The 21539-nt window shown below is 41.0% G+C and overlaps 1 protein-coding gene across 3 annotated transcripts in view; it reads left to right on the top strand.

Moving 5' to 3' along the window:
- The first annotated feature begins 5822 nt into the window (after positions 1-5822).
- LOC143741170 (E3 ubiquitin-protein ligase TRIM17-like) overlaps positions 5823-21539 on the top strand; it is a 17036-nt gene continuing 1319 nt past the window's right edge. Inside the window, exons 1-8 of one of the 3 annotated variants that reach the window (XR_013204952.1) lie at positions 5823-6351; positions 15190-15285; positions 15373-15603; positions 15712-15734; positions 16117-16232; positions 17748-17921; positions 21139-21234; positions 21322-21539. The exon at positions 21322-21539 is cut by the window's right edge and continues 13 nt beyond it. Coding sequence is in view for 2 of the 3 variants with exons in the window: in XM_077233598.1 (XP_077089713.1) it covers positions 5959-6351; positions 15190-15285; positions 15373-15603; positions 15712-15734; positions 16117-16232; positions 16309-16556 (1107 nt within the window). In the remaining variant the exon portion in view is untranslated. Of the gene's footprint in view, positions 6352-15189; positions 15286-15372; positions 15604-15711; positions 15735-16116; positions 16233-16308; positions 16887-17747; positions 17922-21138; positions 21235-21321 lie in introns of those variants that run through there. The other 2 variants (XM_077233598.1, XM_077233599.1) reach the window with 2 other exon arrangements.

Below are 21539 nucleotides of genomic sequence, written 5' to 3' on the forward strand. Positions count from 1 at the left end.
TCATAGATCCGTGACAACCGTTATAGATTCAAGATATTTTAAGACTGGAAGAAATTTTTTCAAAGGAAAAAACGTTTAACTATGTAATTTTGGTGATCAAAGATGAGTTTTAAGGGATACAATTATTGACTAAAGGGGGAATTACATTTTACAATTCTGACTTACTAAAAGAACACCTACTGACGAACCCCGAGAGGTGTGTAACACTATAAGTTGTGGGGTTTCAAACCTGTCCTGGGGCCAGTTGCATAAACCTCTAAGACTAGTCTTACAAGTTTGACATCAAATTTGTTTCTTTTAAACTGTTCATAGCTTTTTTAAATCAGTTACATAAAAACGTAGATTGGCCTAATTTAATACCGAAAAGTAATACTGACTGCACCTGACTAACTGCTAGTGACTTAAGACACTCTTAACGTAATGGCTATGTTAATGCAACTGGCCCCTGGACTATGCAGGTAAAATGATGACATAAAGAATCGCATGTGCAAGGTAAGATTTGTGAAAGAGTACATAAGATTGCAAGCGTAAAATAAATTTGCATGCGCAAGAGAAGATTTGTAAAGGTGTAAATTGCCCTTCAAGTGTAAGAAAAAAATATTTGCATCATTTAACTGTTATCCGTAAGTGTAATTCATGTATTTCGAAGCTGCAGCTTCATGCTAACACAAAATAAATAGAATCTGTATTCTTCAGACTTTCATTTTTCCGCGCTTACACTTTTGGCACGGTTTTTGCGCACAAATGACGCCAAAAGCACAAATTCTGACGTGAGAGCCCAACTAGCGTTTGATAGCCGTCTGTATGTTGTTGTCATGGCCGAAGCAACAACTAAAAGGAAGAAGGCAAAGGTTTTGTCAGAGGAGACTAAAAAAAGAAAAAGGGAGATTGACAAATTAAAAGGCCAGACGAGGATCAATATTGGTCCAGCGGGCGTGAGCTAAAGGAAGAGGAGCGGTGCTCGACCGATGTGCTCTGGCCGTCATGCTGTTTGACTAGTAAATATATTGCTTGCATACTATCTCTATTTTTTCGAATTTGTTGTCTGCCTGGCCATGTTACGGAATCTGTCAGGGGCCTGTTTCAGAAAGGAGGTTAAAGGGAAAGTTCACCCAAAAATGTAAATTCTGTCAGTATTTACTCTCCCTCATGTTGTTCAACCCCGTAAGACCTTCGTTCATCTTCGGAACACAAATTAAGATATTTTTGATGAAATCTGAGAGCTGGATCACTCCTCCATTGGCTTCTTCTAAGGGATTGAAACTTGCCAGCCCCGGAAAGTTATTAAAGACATCGTTAAAATAGTCCAAGTGACTACAGTGGCTCAATCTTAAGTTTATCAAGCGACGAGAATACTTTTTGTGCGCAAAAACAAACAAAAATAATGACTTTATTTCAACTATTCATTTCCTTCTCTGTGGGCCTCGAGTCAGTTCACTAGTGTAACAGTGCAGCGCTTCTGTTGTTGTACGTCACACGCATCACACACATGACCAGCGTCGGCCAATAGTGAGCCTACGTGTGACGTAGCACTACGCAATCACACTACCTTAACTGACTCGTGATGTTACAAAAAGTGCCGTGCACACCGCCAGGCGAAATGGGGTCTTGAGCACCCAACGTGCATGACCGCCCACACCGCAATGACGTCATTTTTGCCGCGCGCACCTTCGCGCTCGTGCGGACGCGTCGAGTATAAACAAGGCTTGAGAGAGCACCCTCTCAACCCCAGGGGCCAGATGCACAGGTTCAATCTGTCCGGAAAGGGATTCCACAGCCCCCCGCTAATCCGAAGCTTCCTTGTGCAGACATCATTCCCCTGGTCTCGGCTCCGAACAGGAAAGTACGTCCGCCACAACGTTGCAGCGACCGGGGATGTGAGTTGCTCTGACTGAAAGAAAGTGCTTGTTTACGCACAACAGGAGCGTTCGTCAACAGGAGACAGGATAGGGATTTGGTGCCCCCTTGGTGATTGATTAAAAATACCATTGTGGTATTGTCTGTCCTTACCAGAATGTGTCTCCCTGATAGTTCCTGCTTGAAATGTTTTTGGGTGAAAATAATGCCCACAGCAGATTGATATTAAAATTCCTTAAAGGGATAGTTCACCCAAAAATGAAATTTATGTCAGTATTTACTCTCCCTCATGTTGTTCAACCCCATAAGACCTTCGTTCATCTTCGGAACACAAATTAAGATATTTTTGATTAAATCTGAGAGCTGGATCACTCCTCCATAGGCTTCTTAAGGGATTGAAACTTGTTCCCCAAAAAGTTATTAAAGACATCGTTAAAATAGTCCAAGTGACTACAGTGGCTCAATCTTAAGTTTATCAAACGACGAGAATACTTTTCTGCGCAAAAACAAACAAAAATAATGACTTTATTTCAACTATTCATTTCCTTCTCTGTGGGCCTCGAGTCAGTTCACTAGTGTAACAGCGCAGCGCTTCTGTTGTTGTACGTCACACGCATCACACACATGACCAGCGTCGGCCAATAGTGAGCCTACGTGTGACGTAGCTCTACGCAATCACACTACCTTAACTGACTCGAGGCCCACAGAGAAGGAAATCAATAGTTGAAATAAAGTCGTTATTTTTGTTTGTTTTTGCGCACAAAAAGTATTCTCGTCTCTTGATAAACTTAAGATTGAGCCACTGTAGTCACTTGGACTATTTTAACGATGTCTCTAAGATTTAAACCTGTCTCTAAGGTTTTTCCATACTTTACGACAAAATACATCTTCCGTCCCCAACGTCTTCGCAATTTCTCTCCAGGAATTCTGTGCCATCTGACTGTCTCTATGGTCCCGCATCGAAGGATCATAAACATGCTTGTACAGACGTACCAGCTCGGACAAAGTCGCCTCGAAGTCGTTCATCTTCGGCTGCGGCGCCGCGCGTGATGTTACAAAAAGTGCCGTGCACACCGCCAGGCGAAATAGGGTCTTGAGCACCCAACGTGCATGACCGCCCACACCGCAATGACGTCCTTTTTGCCGCGCGCACCTTCGAGCTCGTGCGGACGCGTCGAGTATAAACAAGGCTTGAGAGAGCACCCTCTCAACCCCAGGGGCCAGATGCACAGCTTCAATCTGTCCGGAAAGGGATTCCACAGCCCCCCGCTAATCCGTAGCTCCTTCAAATTGACTGAACAACTTCCTTGTGCAGACATCATTCCCCTGGTCTCGGCTCCGAACAGGAAAGTACGTCCGCCACAACGTTGCAGCGACCGGGGAGGTGAGTTGCTCTGACTGAAAGAAAGTGCTTGTTTGCGCACAACAGGAGCGTTCGTCAACAGGAGACAGGATAGGGATTTGGTGCCCCCTTGGTGATTGATTAAAAATACCATTGTGGTATTGTCTGTCCTTACCAGAATGTGTCTCCCTGATAGTTCCTGCTTGAAATGTTTTTGGGTGAAAATAATGCCCACAGCAGATTGATATTAAAATTCCTTAAAGGGATAGTTCACCCAAAAATGAAATTTATGTCAGTATTTACTCTCCCTCATGTTGTTCAACCCCATAAGACCTTCGTTCAAATTCGGAACACGAATTAAGATATTTTTGATTAAATCTGAGAGCTGGATCACTCCTCCATAGGCTTCTTAAGGGATTGAAACTTGTTCCCCAAAAAGTTATTAAAGACATCGTTAAAATAGTCCAAGTGACTACAGTGGCTCAATCTTAAGTTTATCAAACGACGAGAATACTTTTTGTGCAAAAAAACCCCCCAAAATAACGACTTTATTTCAACTATTCATTTCCTTCTCTGTGGGCCTCGAGTCAGTTCACTAGTGTAACAGTGTAAGCTTCTGTTGTTGTACGTCACACGCATCACACACATGACCAGCGTCGGCCAATAGTGAGCCTACGTGTGACGTAGCTCTACGCTATTACACTACGTTAATTGACTCGAGGCCCACAGAGAAGGAAATGAATAGTTGAAATAAAGTCGTTATTTTTGTTTGTTTTTGCACACAGAAAGTATTCTCGTCGCTTGATAAACTTAAGATTGAGCCACTGTAGTCACTTGGACTATTTTAACGATGTCTTTAATAACTTTGCGGGGAACAAGTTTCAATCCCTTAGAAGCCTATGGAGGAGTGATCCAGCTCTCAGATTTCATCAAAAATATCTTAATTCGTGTTCCGAAGATGAACGAAGGTCTTATGGGGTTGAACAACATGAGGAAGAGTAATTACTGACAGAATTTTCATTTTTGGATGAACTGCTACAGGTATCTGTCTGTGACTTACTGTATAACTTATTGGTTGCATTGTAATTTGGATCTCGTCATCTGTCAAATTAGGATATTTGTTACTGAACTGCCCTGTATTTAAGCAACAATTTTTTTTATTATTTAGATTTATTATGAATGTGTCTGATTTGCATTTTTGAGCATCTTAACGGCTGCTCCGCATGTGGTTTAGTTGGCACAGTCTGTGAAAGACTTCTTTGCTCTTTCACAATCAAAATAGTTCCAAACAAATGCCTTGTCCAAATGCCCACACTTGTGGGTCTTTGCACTAGACCACTTGTCTACTTGCATGACGTATTTCCCAAATAGGCGTAAAGACTTCAAGTGTGTGTAGAACTTTTGATTACTCGATGGGACACACTTATAGTCTTGCAAAAAATGTGAGTGTTTACAGAGCTTTTATTTATTATATTTTCAATACTTTGCATTTTAAAATAAACTTTTACATGTCTGTTCAGTAGTCACTATGTAACTAACAGAAGACACAAATTTTAAATTGTGGTGCTTCTAATTAAGTGATAAAAACAGTTGCACATGTTGTACAAAATAGGCCTACACATACCATATTCATCTTTGCACCAATAAAATGTGCAACACTTTATGTTTTTACTACCAAATTGTATGTATCTAAATAATTTAAATTACAGTGAAATGTTTTCCTCTACATCTCACGATTTCGGGGCACATGAATTCCCGAACATAATACATGATGGGATATGCTTAGCCTCGAATACCGCTCCGAAGTGGTGTTTGGGTTTAGTGTGCATTAAGGGCACTGCACTTCGGCATTTTCAAGACATGGGACAGTCCTACAGACTTACTTTCTGTCGAGTGCACACGCTCTCAAGTGGCCAAGACCACAAGTGTGGGTATGTGGACAAGGCAAAAGTCTCTGCAGGAACACACGTTACTAAATGAATCTTCGTTTTTGAACAAATTGGTGGTCAATGATCCACTCATAAAGACAGCATTCGTTTTGAATGAATATTATATATAGCTACATATTGGTGTATATCACCTCCTTATAACATGCATTGTACGCCTGTTATATTAATCAGAGTATAAAGGGACTCAAAATGGCCAGCCCACTCTGATAATGCAAATGAGTCGTCTTCCAAACAAAGAATCTTTTCTTGCTTGAAATTACACCTTTTTCATTGGCCAAGCCAAACTCAAGAGGTGTGACCTCTACAGAAGATAAAACGGGCATTATTTCAGTGACCCTCTCTCTTCTTGTTGCTGTTCATGTGGGAAAAGAGTGGAGACATGCGGTCTGGCTATTACGCTGCGGGACCTCACTTTTCCCTGAAGTGCAGCTGTATATATTCTTTATATGTTTCTTTTACTGTACTATATTGCATTATATCATTTTTTTATTTATAATATTGTTATATTTTATTTTTGTATAATTCCTATGTTTGTCTGTACTTGCCTTCTGCAATGGAAGCTTCTGTCACCAAAACAAGTTCCTTGTGCGTGTAAACATACATGTCAATAAAGCTCCTCTGATTCTAAGTCTGCAGTGCGCGTGCATGTGTTTTGGAGGAGGCGTGGCTTTGGAGACCCTCTGAAGGAAGTGTGAGATCTCGTGCTTTCAAGACTAGCTTGCTATTGGTCGCCTCTCTGAAACTGCATACCCTAGCTTTATCGAAAAGTGAAACTTTACTTTGAGATTCATTTCTAAGCCACTATGAAAAATGGCGTCTAGATCTTCAGCTGAAGAGGATTTATCTTGTCCGGTGTGCTATGACATTTTTATAAATCCTGTTCTTCTGTCGTGTAGCCACAGTGTTTGTTCAAGCTGTATTAAGAGGGTTTGGAAAAATAAAACATTTAAAGAATGTCCGGTTTGCCGAAGAACATCTTCAACTGATCGTCCTCCGATAAATTTGGCTTTGAGGAACATGTGCGAGAGTTTTAAACAGGAGAAAAAACAGAAGTCTAGATCTGGAGTCTGCAGTGTTCACAACGAGACGATCAAACTCTTCTGTCTGGATGATCAACAGCCCGTGTGTTTAGTGTGTCGAGACTCAAGAAAACACACCAACCACAGATTCTGTCCTGTAGATGAAGCTGTCGTGGACAATAAGGTCAGATGATGTTTGAAACATTTAATTAAATCAAATATCAATAATTATTGATAGACAATTTCACTTTGACAACTAATAACGGGTGTTATATTTATTTATTAATTTCACTTAATATCTCCCCCTTTGTTATTATTGTTATTTAATATTTTGGAAATTATTATTTTAATATATCATTTCATTTATTTTACTGGTATTGATTTCTATTAATTGAGATGTCGTATTTCTATGGTTATATGCAGGGCTTGACATTAACACCCGCCAAATGCGGGTGGATTTTGCTCTTGGCGGGAAACACAGTAACTCCAACTAGCCACGTTGGCGGGTTGAATAATTGTAGTCTTTTCAAGAGGCATCTGAAATAAGCCATATTGCAGTGTGACACTAAAACTCCCATGAGTAATACATGCACACAGTGTTGCCTTGCGCTCTATTTTTTAGTATTTTTTCAGAATTTGAATTGATGAGCCAAAAATAATTTGTTCTTCTTTGCTCATTGTTGTTCTAATGCAGAGATGATTTTTCGACTCTATTATTTACTGCTGTTGTTGTTGATGATAAGGAGTGTTTACATTTATATTGTATATCTCTATCCATTTCTTGTCAACCTTACCAGTAGTCATTATTAGGGTCTGAGCACAAAAATTGACACAAACTGAAATGTGTTCTTTATGATGAGAGGAACGTTCCCCTCAAATTTGTATGAAATAGTGATGGGCGATACTGCAAATTTCTGTATCGATCCGATACCAAGTAAATACAGGGCCAGTATCGCCGATATCGATACCGATACCGATACTTTTTCATTTTAAAAGCATGCATTTGAACTTGTATGCACTTACAGCAGTGTGTCATGATTTATGAGGTGAATGCATCTGTTACGGTGTTTATTCATTTTGTCATGTTTCTGGTTTGTGGTTTCTCTGTCTTTGGTCTTTTATTCAGTTTGTGCCTTGTTAATTGTAGTCTGTTATCCTAGTCATGTCATTATTATGTCCCTTGTTTCAGGTGTGTTGTCTTGTTAGGTTGTATGGTCCCGCTCGGTGTTCTGATTTGCCCCAGCTGTGTCTTGTTCCCTCATCCCGTCTGTGTATTTAAATCCTGTCTGCTCTTTTGTTCGTGGTCAGTTATTGAATGTATGTTTAATGTGCGTACCACGAGTGTCTTGTCTGTTCTGAGTCAGTAATTAAAGTCTACTGCTGCATTTAGATCCGCCTACTGCCTTTACTTCCACGCAAATTCGTAACAGAATAACTGACCCCCTAGGATCTAGCAGCCATGCCTACCTGGAGTCCTGATGTCCAGATCCTCCGTCTTCGCCAGGAGAATCGCGCCATCGAGGATTATGTCGCAGAATTCCTCGAGCTGGCATATCTCGCGCAAATGAACACCCACGGCTTGAAGATCTTCTTCCGCGGAGGATTATCGGAACCACTCCGGTCTCTGATGCCCGAACCTGGTCCTCACGGATCTTTAGAATGGTACGTTGACCTGGCCCTGTTGTGGAGCGGTTCCCCGTTTACTGTGGGCGTGGAGGAGAAGCTGCGAGAGCCTGCGCTTAACGTCAGCCCGGTCGCGCCCGCGCTTCACTCCAGCTGCTCAGCCGAGACCACGCTCCACGAGCCTGCGCTTCACGTGAACCGAGTCGAGCCCGCTTTCCACGACATGCCTGAGCTTCTTCCTGCCGAGACCGACATGCCTGAGCTTCTTCCTGCCGAGATCGACATGCCTGAGGCTGAGCTTCTGTCTTCCAAACCCGCACGTCGCTTCAGCCTCGACGAACCCGAGTCAAGTGAGTCAAGTGCCGCCGAGTCAAGTGAGACCGCGCTTCCCGAGTCAAGCGAGTCAATTGCCGCCGAGTCAAGTGCCGCCGAGTCAAGTGAGTCAAGCGCCGCCGAGTCAAGTGAGTCAAGCGCCGCCGGGTCAAGTGAATCAAGTTCCGAGTCAAGTTCCGAATCAAGTTCTGAGTCAAGTTCCGAGTCAAGTGAGTCAAGTGAGTCAAGTTCCGAGTCAAGTGAGTCAAGTGAGTCAAGTTCCGAGTCAAGTGAGTCAAGTTCCGAGTCAAGTGAGTCAAGTTCCGAGTCAAGTGAGTCAAGTTCCGAGTCAAGTTCCGAGTCAAGTTCCGAGTCAAGTTCCGAGTCAAGTTCCGAGTCAAGTGCCGAGTCAAGTTCCGAGTCAAGTGCCGAGTCAAGTTCCGAGTCAAGTGCCGAGTCAAGTTCCGAGTCAAGTGCCGAGTCAAGTGAATCAAGTGCCGAGTCAAGTGAATCAAGTGCCGAGTCAAGTGAGTCTACTGAGTCAAGTACGTCCGGTAGTGAATCAAGCCCAGTGAAGCGTCGTCGCAGAAGGAGGAGGAGGACTCGTTTGCTTCGCCAGGCTACGGAGGGCGTTCCCAGACTCCTCGCCCTGCCGGCCCCGCCTCTGCGCCTCGCCCTGCCGGCCCCGCCTCTGCGCCTCGCCCTGCCGGCCCCGCCTCTGCGCCTCGCCCTGCCGGCCCCGCCTCTGCGCCTCGCCCTGCCTGCGCCCTTCAAGCTCCGGGAGGCCTGCCCGGAACCCATCTACCACCTGGAGGTTCCTCCCGAGGATTTCCCCAAGTATTTTTTGGGGGGGGGCAGAAGGTACTCCGTGAGGGCCATGGAGACGACGTCGACATGGTCCTCATCCTCGTCTGAGTCTGCCCCGACCTGGCCACCATCTCATCGTGCTCCGCCCTGGCCTTTGCCACGCCATGCTCCACCCTGGCCTTTGCCACGCCATGCTCCACCCTGGCCTTTGCCACGCCATGCTCCACCCTGGCCTTTGCCACGCCATGCTCCACCCTGGCCTTTGCCACGCCATGCTCCACCCTGGCCTTTGCCACGCCATGCTCCACCCTGGCCTTTGCCACGCCATGCTCCACCCTGGCCTTTGCCACGCCATGCTCCGCCCTGGCCTTCGCCACGCCATGCTCCGCCCTGGCCTTCGCCACGCCATGCTCCGCCCTGGCCTTCGCCTCGTCCTGCTCCGCCCTGGCCTTCGCCTCGTCCTGCTCCGCCCTGGCCTTCGCCTCGTCCTGCTCCGCCCTGGCCGCCGTCACGTCCTGCTCCGCCCTGGAGGCTTCCTGTTCCGGGCAAGCCACGCCCTCGTCAGCCTCCAGGGCGCCCACCCTCCCGCCCCTATTTGATGTTCATTCGGCGCGGGGTCGCGCCTTATGGAAGGGGGGGATAATGTTACGGTGTTTATTCATTTTGTCATGTTTCTGGTTTGTGGTTTCTCTGTCTTTGGTCTTTTATTCAGTTTGTGCCTTGTTAATTGTAGTCTGTTATCCTAGTCATGTCATTATTATGTCCCTTGTTTCAGGTGTGTTGTCTTGTTAGGTTGTATGGTCCCGCTCGGTGTTCTGATTTGCCCCAGCTGTGTCTTGTTCCCTCATCCCGTCTGTGTATTTAAATCCTGTCTGCTCTTTTGTTCGTGGTCAGTTATTGAATGTATGTTTAATGTGCGTACCACGAGTGTCTTGTCTGTTCTGAGTCAGTAATTAAAGTCTACTGCTGCATTTAGATCCGCCTACTGCCTTTACTTCCACGCAAATTCGTAACAGCATCATTAATATGCTAAATCTGAACACGTTTTCATGACTACTAGGCCTAAATATTTTGTGATCTGTGCTCTCAACTCCCCTTTAATTAGTCAGTGACTTTTACAAAACTACCCAAATTATAGTACTAGCCTACTGTTCAAAAGTTTGGGGTCTGTAAGATTTTTATTTCTCTTAGTAAAAACTGTAATATTACAATTTAACAATTTAACATAGGCTATCTGTTTTCTATGCCATAGTAAACTGTAATTTATTCATGTGATCAAAGCTAAATTTTCGGCATCATTACTCAAGTCATGATGATAATTCATTTTAATATGCTGATTTGCTGCTCAGGAAACATTTCTTATTATTATCAATGTTGAAAACAGTTTCATATTTTGTTGGAAATCATGATACATTTTATGCAGAATTATTTGATGAACAAAGTTGAAAGAACAGCATTTATATGAAGTAGATTTTTTTTTACAGTGTAAAACCCTTGACTGTCACTTTTGATCAATTTAATGTATCGATCCTTGTTGAATAAAAATATTAATTTCATTAAAAAGATCTTACTGACGTCAACATTTTAAACCATTATGTACAGTTTTGGTTTGTTTATTGCGAAATAACTCCCGATTGTTTCTCTGTCATCTAAGCAAGGCTTCGTTTCCCAAACGCACTGGGCCTGTGAGCTCAGCGAAGCACCGGCATCGAACGCTCTCTGTGATTGATTGGTTTCGTCTTGTATACAGATGACTAGGAGAAAAGGTTCTATCCTACACAATTACCCGCTAACATTCGCTTATTTTTCCAATTAGAAGCTTATTTTACGCACTGAATTGCATGCTAAATTAATAAAAAAATTACTGGTAAAAAAAACACACATTTGGATCGATATTTTTGTGTGAGGATCGATCCTTTTCGATACCACGTCAGTATCGAAGTATCGATACTTCAGGATCGATCCGCCCATCACTAGTATGAAAATAAAAGCAACTTTGTCCGAACCATGGCATGCATTTTTCGTGAGGTTTCGAGACTGACCTACTTTCCATTGCAACTTAATAATAAAGTAATTCTGAGTCTGATTCTGATATTTAAACACACAGTATTTCTAATGCTAAAGGTTTTTTCAGTTTAGTTTTTTATCTTTTTTATTAATCTTCTACATCCATGCACCACTTTTATTATGCAATAAGAAACTACTTTGTCTTTATCTTAATACATGGTTTTATTTTAAAAAAGGAGCTTTACACACACAACCTTATCAGAGCTAATGATAATGACCTATATTGTTATACATTTATGTAGTCTTATTTGGGTGTGTACAGTGGTTTTACATTTAAAAGGATTGTAAATCTAGTTCAAGTAAATTTTCGCATGCCATAGTACAACTTTAATCAGGTAATTTCACAACAACAAAAATGTGGCTAGTAAAAATGCTGTGTGGCTAGTAACTTTGGAAAACCAAAAAAGTTAATGTCAAGTCCTGGTTATATGGTCATTTTGCAGTATTGTTAAATACAGTGCGTGGCTCCTTTAAGAGCTTTGTTCCGGTTCCAGTTCTGGTTGCTCTCCTTCAGTTCCATATTATCACTAGATGTCGCCTTGGCTATGGCAGTTCATTGGAACGAATGTATCAAAAGAGCCGCCATCATGGAACAGGGGAGCCCTTCCTCTTTAAGCATCAGCGCCAATGTAGGAAAAGGTCTAACGGAAATAAAATCACCATAAATCATCATGAAGGCGATTTTCTAGTTGTTTTGGTTCGTTCCAACGGTCAGACGTATTTATCATTGAGTCCAGAGAGAAATTTAAATTTCTTTTTTGAAAGAAATTTTTTTATTTTGCAATCCGTCCCCTCAGTTTATAAACTACTCACGAATTCTTAAACTGTTCCCTCGGTTTAACAAATCGTTACACACGGATTAATAAACCGTACCCACAAGTTCCAAATCCGTGCTCTCAGATTTGTAAACCATGCGTTCAGTTTTTGCAATCTGTACCCACAAATTCATAAACCGTGCCTACGCTTTTGCAATCCGTTCCCACGGGTTTGTAAAATCTATACGCACAACCGGCGCAACGTCCTAGAATGTCTCTTAACAGATTCTCGCCCACTTTTAGGGGAAAATAAAAAGACTTCCCATGCATAGAGCGTGGGAGAATGAAGGGACATGTTTTTAAATTGACCAAATTAAGTTTGTTGATGTATCTTGCAGGGTGGACATTTAATTACTTGACATGTTTTATATTAGTGATTTCTTAAATTATTCACGTCTGCCGGCTGTGTACTGACGTTGGTTTGTGCCGTTATTTTGTACTGAAGTCTATGGGAAGTCTAGTTTGTTTTCCCCTAAAAAGGGGCGGGGACGAAATTGACAGTTAAGTTCCCGGATGTGCCGTCAGTGCGTATACCATAGACAGTAAAAGAAATGGACACAGCGACCCCCTTGATTTCAACAGAGAAAACTGAATACCGTTTATAGCACTCACTTCCTGATGGCTGAGCGACTGCGCAGGCTCAAACTGAGCGTGACGACAGTCTGACAGTTGTAAATTTTCTAGTAGCATTGCCAAGACAAATCTGAATCACCTAATTCCTCAAAAACGTTGTTGAAATATTTTGTGCGGTTGCTTTTATATGGACTCTCTATCTAAGGGCTTCTCCTTGACTTTATGCCTCTATGTCCCTACGATTGCCTCAGACAGTCAAAGATTGCCTGCGAGCTTCTCCTCATGTCTATACGGTAATTTCTCTATTGTTTGCCAGAAAGTCGCGTGGTTATGACACAATCGTTAGCCTAATTTTACAAAAACGGCTTCTACGGGGCCATAACGTAAGATACAAAGTAATGGAGCCTTTTATACATTGTCGTGTTTCTTTAGAAATAAATAATGGACAAATGAAGTCTTTGGACGCCTCAGATGTAAAGTTATTCGCTGTCAAAGTGACACCAAAATGAATGGGAATCAATGGAATGCTAACAGCAGGTGATGGTCTGCTACAATGGCGGCTTCAGTTTCCGGCTGATGGATTACCCGCTTGGCGTATACTCACGGATTTGTGGCCCCTCCCCCAGTCAGTGCCGGATCATTCAACCAGGCCTCCTGTTTAGGTGCGGGATGCATTGCATTGTGTTTAAACTTAATTTTTTAAAATGGATAATTTCTTGAATTTTCTAAAAAGCAAAAAAAGACTACACATATAAAAAAGAAATATAACACAAACACATTTCCAAAACTGTAAAAGGTTAGGTTATATAAAAATAAAACATTCATCAATTAGTTTATGATAAACATATTACTGTCTTCAGTGAACTCATTTATAGTTATAAACGCAAATAATAATAATAATTATCATTATTATTACATTTAGGCTACATATTTAGAAGACTCTTTTATCAAAAAAAAGAACAAAGCAATTTGTCAAATGTCAGTCATAATACAAGTTAGACAATAATAATACAGGGCTAAGATTATCACAAATAAACACAAGATTTTGACGCATATCCAAGTGTTTGTGCGGAGTGTGGAGTGCGCACTGCATGGCACGGAGACGCCGGCGCAAACACTTGCATTTTCCTATCAACAGTGGAAACAACTTAAAATACTCTTATCATTTCTGGTCATACAGAAAATAATAATACATCATTCCCAACTACTTTTATTTGTGTAAACTCACAATAACAAGAAAACGTTGTGCTTTTGTAAAATAAAATAAAAGAATCAGGCACACTTTCATGATCTCTGGAGCGCGTCTCATAAATGAACTGAAACAAAATATAGCCTACCTTTATAAAGCTCGAAATGTCCACTTTTAAACGAAAAAATTTGAATTGAAACCAAATACCATCTGATCATGTAATCCGTATGAAAGGTGCATTTCTCTCTGAAGGTGCATCCGCATTACAGCGGAGATAGAGATATGTTTGCAGCCGACACTGATTTATAAAACACTAGTTTATTAATAAACAATTAAAATGGGTCCGTGTAACCACACGTTTATTATCATTAGCCTATAAATCAGCTCTATGGTTCCAGAGACATCGCTCTTCTCATTCAGCACTGCGGGAAAAAATATAATTTCCAGGTTCTAATTTGGCCTTAGTAAACCAGTAAAATCGAATTTTTTTCCATATTAATTTGTGAATATTTTAAATGTTTAATAAAGGGGCAAAAAGTCATCAACAAAAATCTGAAAATACATCAATATTTTATTTATTTTTTGCGCAGGATTTGGTGTGTAGCCTACAGTTCAAATTAAAATTTTGGCGTAAAAATACAACAACCGTTCATTTTTCAATTACGGGTTAAAAAAGGAAAAACAAATGGACGCAAAAGTACACAAATGGATTAATCCATGTGCACGTTTTGTTAAACCGAAGGAACAGTTTAAGAATTCGTGAGTACAGTTTATAAACTGAGGGGACAGATTGCAAAACCGTCGCCACGGATTGTTTTGTTTTGTAATACGGAGCTGAAAACCTCTGTAAATATATTCACCATGGTCCATTTATGTACATAATACAAAGAATACACTAGCCTACAAAATTGCATCAAGGTAAGCTATAAGTGAACATTTGAACCTTATATATACATTGCTAATTATGTTTTCTTTGCTTGTCATATTTCATTACATTATTTACATAAGTAAACGCCCAATACTTTACAGTTTAACAGTTGAAAGTGTAATCCGGCAATTCAGGAGTCAGGACGCAGCCTCTGAATCGGGACGCAGTAAACCGGCTCTGGCCATGGTCATGGCTAAGCCGAAAATACATGAAACATCCTCACCATGTCCTCCAGTAAAATATAAAACATAAAAATGTCAATAGCCAATTCTGGCTCCATAGCTGTTTACTCAATTATATAAAATGAATTATCAGGATGGCAGCTGTACTCTTGCACCGTTGATTGGCGCCTGGAACGGTAATAGGGAACAACTGGATGTGCAATTAGGAAATCCTACAAAGGCTATAGTGTGTCCTTCGAAGGATGCAGCCTTCACATTGGGACACAGCTATAGAGTTAGGCTTAACCAACATGAAAACAAAATGCTAAAAAAAAAAAGTCTTATTTCTTTAGTCTAAAACTAAATGATCTAATGTTTGCTTTTAATATTTCAGTTTAGTGCATCAGATTAAGTTTTAAGAGTTGTTGTGGTGCATCTGTCAGCTCAAATCCATTCCCTCCACTGTCTGTACTATAAATAAAAGAGGCAAAACCCCCAAAATAAAATACATTTAACAATAAACACTGTTTTTGTTGTTTTCTTTCAGGAGATACTCAAAGCTTCACTGGAACGCTTACAGAAGGAACTGAGAATATCTGTGAATCGTGGACAGAATCTGTGTGAAACTACTGAAGAAATTAAGGTTTGAAATAATGTGATTAATGCAATTCTGGAAGTGTAGATACTGATGTAGATCTAGTTTGGCCAATATTGTTGTCTCTCATTTCAGTTTCTCGCTCAAAGCACAGAGACTCAGATTAAAGATGAGTTTGAGGAACTTCACCAGCTTTTACATGATGAAGAAGCGTCCAGAATAACAGTGCTGAGAGAGGAAGAGGAGAAGAGGAGTCAGAGGATGAAGAAGAAGATTAAAGGGACGAGAAAACAGATTTCATCTCTCACAATCACAATCAGAGACATCGAGGAGCAGATGAAGGCTGAAGATGCTTCATTCCTGCAGGTGTCAATTAATCTTCATTATTCTCCAATTATAGCATATGAATGTCAATTTCAGAGATCATAACTCAGTTTTGCTGAATAATTTACATTTCTTTATTTTTCTTTACAGAACTTTAAGGTCACATTGCAAAGGTTTGTGTTTGTTTGTTTGTCTCTGTGCTTCTGAACTCTAATCATCACTCTTAGAAGAAAAGGTTCTATATAGAATCTTAAAGGGTTCCGTCTGACGCTTCATATATAGAACCTTGTAGAGGTTCCCATCATTTTATGAATTTAGTTTGATTTAACCCATTCATTTATTCATTCAAGTATTACATTTTATGCATTTAACAGCTTGTAATCTTTATTACTAAAAATTTGAAATAACCAATTAAGTATAAGAGTAAAAATTTAAGACATTTCTCCTTTGAAACTTTTGGCATTAAGGGTTATTAAGATTTAGTCAAGAACCCTCGATTTCTATACAGAACCACAATAAACCTTCAGCATCTCTGACTCTTGAATGTTGTTTCAGAGCCCAATATATTCCAGATCCAGACCCCAGTCCAAGTGTGGCGATCACTTTCACAGATCACCTGACCAACCTGAAGCTCAATGTCTTACAGAAGATGCAGGACAATGTTGGTAAAAGTGAGTATGACAGAACGCAGCAATGATTTCTGTTTATTTGTCTTAATATGAGTGTGAATCTGTTCTCTCTCTTCAGCTTCAGACAACATTGCAAGCAAACAAGAAAAAGAAAATGAAATTAGACCATCAACTCATTTCTTGGGGGCAAAGAAAGAAAAAGAAAATGAAATTAGACCATCAACTAATTTCTTGGGGGCAAATAAAGAAAAAGAAAATGAAATTAGACAATTAATTCATTTCTGGGGGGCAAAGCAAGAAAAAGAAAATGAAATTAGACCAGTAACTCGTTGCTGGGGGGCAAAGGCCCGTAAATGCCCCCCGTAGGGGCTTCTCGGGAAAGCCGAACATGACAACTATGAGATCCAGTTCCCAGCTGTCGGAAAATAAATGAACATGAAAAAACAAATGTTGGAATGTCATGAAATCAATGTTACAATGTAATATTGATTCAACATAATATTTGTAGCCTCATTTAATGCTGAAAATACAACAAATGTAATGTTAACAAATCAATGTTGCAATCTGATGTACAAATTCTGAAACAACATTAACACTTCAACTACACTTAAATTTCACATCATCAAATTCCTGACCTTTACAAAGTTTCTATTACTACAGTAAAACACTGTACTTTGTAAAACACACACTTGTTTTTTTTTTATGAAAACTATGTACACTTTTAATTTTTTTTCTCTTCTTCTTTTTTTCAAAACAATCAATAGAAATTACTTGCTCTTTGGATAAACTTTAATTGATAAATCCTTAAAATCTATGGGGGGTTGAATATTTCTGATTGCAAATATTAAATACTCCCCCTAAAGATTTTAAGGATTTATCAATTAAAGTTTATATATATATATATATATATATATATATATATATATATATATATATATATATATATATATGTATGTATGTATATATATATATATATATATATATAATCGTTTACTGTACTATATTGCATTATTTCGATTTTTTTTTCCCTTATAATATTGTGTTATATTTTATTTTTGTGTAATTCCTATGTTTGCCTGTACTATGTTTGTACTTGCCTTCTGCACTGGAAGTGTGTGTAAACATACATGTCAATAAAGCTCCTCTGATTCTAATTCTGCAGTGCGCGTGCATGTGTTTTGGAGGAGGCGTGGCTTTGGAGACGCTGAAGGGAGTGTGAGATCTCGTGCTTTCAAGACTAGCTTTCTATTGGTCGCCTCTCTGAAACTGCATACCCTAGCTTTATCAGAAAGTGAAACTTTGAGATTCATTTCTAAGCAACTTAAAAAAATGGCGTCTAGATCTTTTGCTGAGGAGGATTTATCTTGTCCGGTGTGCTGTGACATTTTTATAAATCCTGTTCTTCTTTCGTGTAGCCACAGTGTTTGTTCAAGCTGTATTCAGAGGGTTTGGGAAAATAAAACACTTAAACAATGTCCGGTTTGCCGAACAACATCTTCAACTGATCGTCCTCTGGTAAATTTGGCTTTGAAGAACTTGTGTGAGAGTTTTAAACAGGAGAGAAAACAGAAATCTTCATCTGAAAGTGAAATGCTCTGCAGCGTTCACAACGAGAAGCTCAAACTCTTCTGTCTGGATGATCAACAGCCCGTGTGTTTAGTGTGTCGAGACTCCAGAAAACACACCAACCACAGATTCTGTCCTGTAGATGAAGCTATCGCGGACAATAAGGTCAGATAAATGATGTTTCAAATATTAATAATTATTGACAGACTATTTCAATAATTATTGACAGACTTGTAATAAACCTCATGAACAGCCCTACGGTGATCAAAAACTCTCAACAGCCAGTCAGTTGAATCAGAAAGGGTTTACACTTTATTTCAAATAGATAAGACTCTTGATCACGGATACCAGTAGAGAGACGAATGAGAGAACAGACACACAAAAAGACCCGCAAGGCACAAGTCATCTACACACAGTAAGTTTCACGCTTAACACGTCACACAGTGCTTTAAACTCAACGGGACACCCCAATCCATAGGCACACAGTGAACACAAGTATAGGGCGGAACTCTCCGGTCTCAATTCCCCGACCTCCCTCCCTGGCCCGCTATTCGTTACACACTCACAACAGTTAATTCATACAGGAATAAATTAAAAGCACTTCCCTCCCTCTGGGTGAAGAAGACCCATCCATATAGGGTAGTTAGTGCAGGCAACCTCCGTATTCACAGCCGCCACCAAACTGCACGCTGGGCGGTGTTTACAGCTCAAGTTCCTTCGAGTCCGTTTGATGTTCGCGTCATAGTAGGCTACTTTGCTGAGTCTCAGTGGAATGTGGGTGACAGTCAAGTAATCTTCCGAGGTAATTGGTGACACTCTAATAATTTCCCCCCCTCTAACTATCCTCTCTCGCCCCCAAGGCAGCTAACTACCTAACTATCTTCATCTCCGGAGGACCTATTGTCCCCGAGAGACAGCCAAGACGCTCTCCACAGGTCACCACCCCAGAGAGTCTCTCGCTTGCCCCACACTTCTCTTTTAAAGTCCCCTTAGTGTCCGTCCAGAGGTGAATGCCGTCACAGCAGTCACGTGATCGCCCAATGACGACACACTACAGACTATTTGAAATTGCAAGCACGGTAAACTTCACGATAATAATTGGGAATGTGCTAATTAGACTGGAGTGAGACCATAGACGTCTTTCGAGCTGTTGTGATCTGTTTTGGCGCTCTAAATTTTACTTGCCCAACCAGACAATGATTGTGATTTTATTACATTCAATGTAAACAGCGATTGATAATGGGTAGTGTATTTCTGCTAACAACGTCGCATTGTTTTTGTTCTATTTCACAGACGAAAATATTTCCAGAGGAAAGCAACAGCAGCGCGTGTTTAGTTACTGAATGATACAGCGTTTTGAACAAATCTTTTGTATGAATGACTCAATGATTCACTAATTAAAACGGTGACTTGCCGCCACCTATTGGCGGTTTAGTTTCATGTTTAAAGGGTTAGTTCACCCCAAAAAATGAAAATTCTGTCAGTTACTCACCCTCATGTTGTTCCAACCCCGTAAGACCTTCGTTCATCTTCGGAACACGAATTAAGATATTTTTAATGAAATCTGAGAGCTGGACCATTCCTCCATACTCCTCCATAGGCTTCTTCAGGGATTGAACTTGCCGGCCTCGAAAAGTTATTAAAGACATCGTTAAAATAGTCCAAGTGACTACAGTGGCTCAATCTTAAAGGGGACCTATTATGCCCCTTTTCACAATATGTAAAATAAGTCTCTGATGTCCCCAGAGTGTGTATGTGAAGTTTTAGCTCAAAATACCCAACAGATAATTTTTTACAGCATGTATAAATTGTCACTTTTTGAGGCTCAGAAAAACGCACCGTTTTAGTGTGTATCCCTTTAAATGCAAATGAGCAGCTGCTGCCGCCCCAGAGGGCGGCGCCTCACGCGCTCGCGCTGAGTCAGGACAATCTCATCTCACGGAATGATAATATCAAAACAAACTCTCAGTAGCCGTGTTCATTTCGACCCGGAGTCGGACAATAATGCCCACAGAGCCAGATAATATATGCTGTATGGAGACTGAACAGGTATAGTCTAGTTTAATTACGGTTATAACTTGTTTTTCCATCTTTCTTTTATCCATTAGTACAAGCCTGTTGTTGCGGACCGCGTCTGAATGTTGTAAAATATACTGATGAGTTCAATTAAGTTTATTGTACATCACACAAAAGATGAAGTGTCAATTTCACTTTAGAAAATCACTGTAAGCGCTGAATAAACACTGTATAAGAACACTCTCTCCCTTTCATTATTATCATCATACATAGCGAAGTAAAAAAAAAGCCACTAGTTACAACTAACAGTAAACAAATATATACACACCTTTTCAGGGGGTGCTTAATAAACTGGTAAACTGTATATCCGTAAAACAACTCATATGTACTGTAATAAAGTGCGCGCTCTCACTTTCATCACTGCCATGATCAATAACGTTAGGCCTATCCCTCCAGTAAATAAACAGAGCTATGTGGATTAATACATCCAGCTACACAACACCGACAACGCTTGGGAGACATTCTCGTCAGTGCAGCAATGGCGGATGTGTACAACTCTCAACTCGCTGTGACCTCGATCATGGCGGGTCTATGTTAGAACGGCAGTGTCTGTCAACACTCGTGGGCGGGGCCTGTGGCTTTAGTGATGTCACAAAAGCCACATTCTGAAAACAGGTCGTTGGGAGACACTGCTTATGATTTATGGGGATTTAAAAAAAAGGAGTGGGTGGATTTTTATCACTGCAGGGTGGTTGTGTACACACACTGCCATCACACATTTATGTACAAACACCATGCAAAAGTGAATTTTGCATAATAGGTCCCCTTTAAGTTTCAGGCAACGGCAGCCAGTAGCACCTCAGTGCAGTACATGAGATCCACGGGGAGGAGTCGGATCAAGATCCAAGGGGTGGAGATGGTTAGGATTAGGGGAGGGTTTAGGGATCAGGGGGCGGAGATGGGTAGGTTTAGGTATATGTAAGGTGGGAGGAGTTGGATCTCTTCGCCTTTCAGCTCAGCTCTCGATTTACCGGTCGATCTACGTTCCTACTCTCACCTATGGTCATGAGTTGTGCCTGTGTGGGTCATGACCGAAAGGACAAGATCCCGGACACAGGCGGCCGAAATGAGCTTTCTTCGCAGGGTGGCTGGGCGATCCCTTAGACATTGGGTGAGGACACGCTAGAGGGATTATGTCTCCCGACTGGCCTGGGAACGCCTCGGTGTCTCCCCGGAAGAGCTGGAGGAAGTGTCTAGGGAGAGGGAAGTCTGGGCATCTCCGCTTAGACTGCTGCCCCCGCGACCCGGCCCCAGATAAGCGGAAGAAGATGATGATGATGACACTGTTTTTGTTGTTTTCTTTCAGGAAATACTCAAAGCTTCACTGGAACGCTTACAGAAAGAACTGAGCACATCTGTGAATCTTGAAAATAATCTGTGTAATACTGCTGAAGATATTAAGGTTTGAAATAAACAATGTGATTAATGCAATTCTGGAAGTGTAGATACTGATTTAGTTTGGCCAATATTGTTGTGTCTTTCATTTCAGTGTCACGCTCAAAGCACAGAGACACAGATTAAAGAAGAGTTCAGGGAACTTCACCAGCTTTTACATGATGAAGAAGCAGCCAGAATAACAGTGCTGAGAGAGGAAGAGGAGAAGAGGAGTCAGAGGATGAAGGAGAAGATTGAGGAGACGAGCAAACAGATTTCATCTCTCACAATCACAATCAGAGACATCGAGGAGCAGATGAAGGCTGAAGATGT

Source organism: Siphateles boraxobius, unplaced genomic scaffold (assembly GCF_051911475.1).
Source record: "Siphateles boraxobius isolate OS27281-9 unplaced genomic scaffold, OSU_SipBor_1 18, whole genome shotgun sequence".
Lineage (NCBI taxonomy): Eukaryota > Metazoa > Chordata > Actinopteri > Cypriniformes > Leuciscidae > Siphateles > Siphateles boraxobius.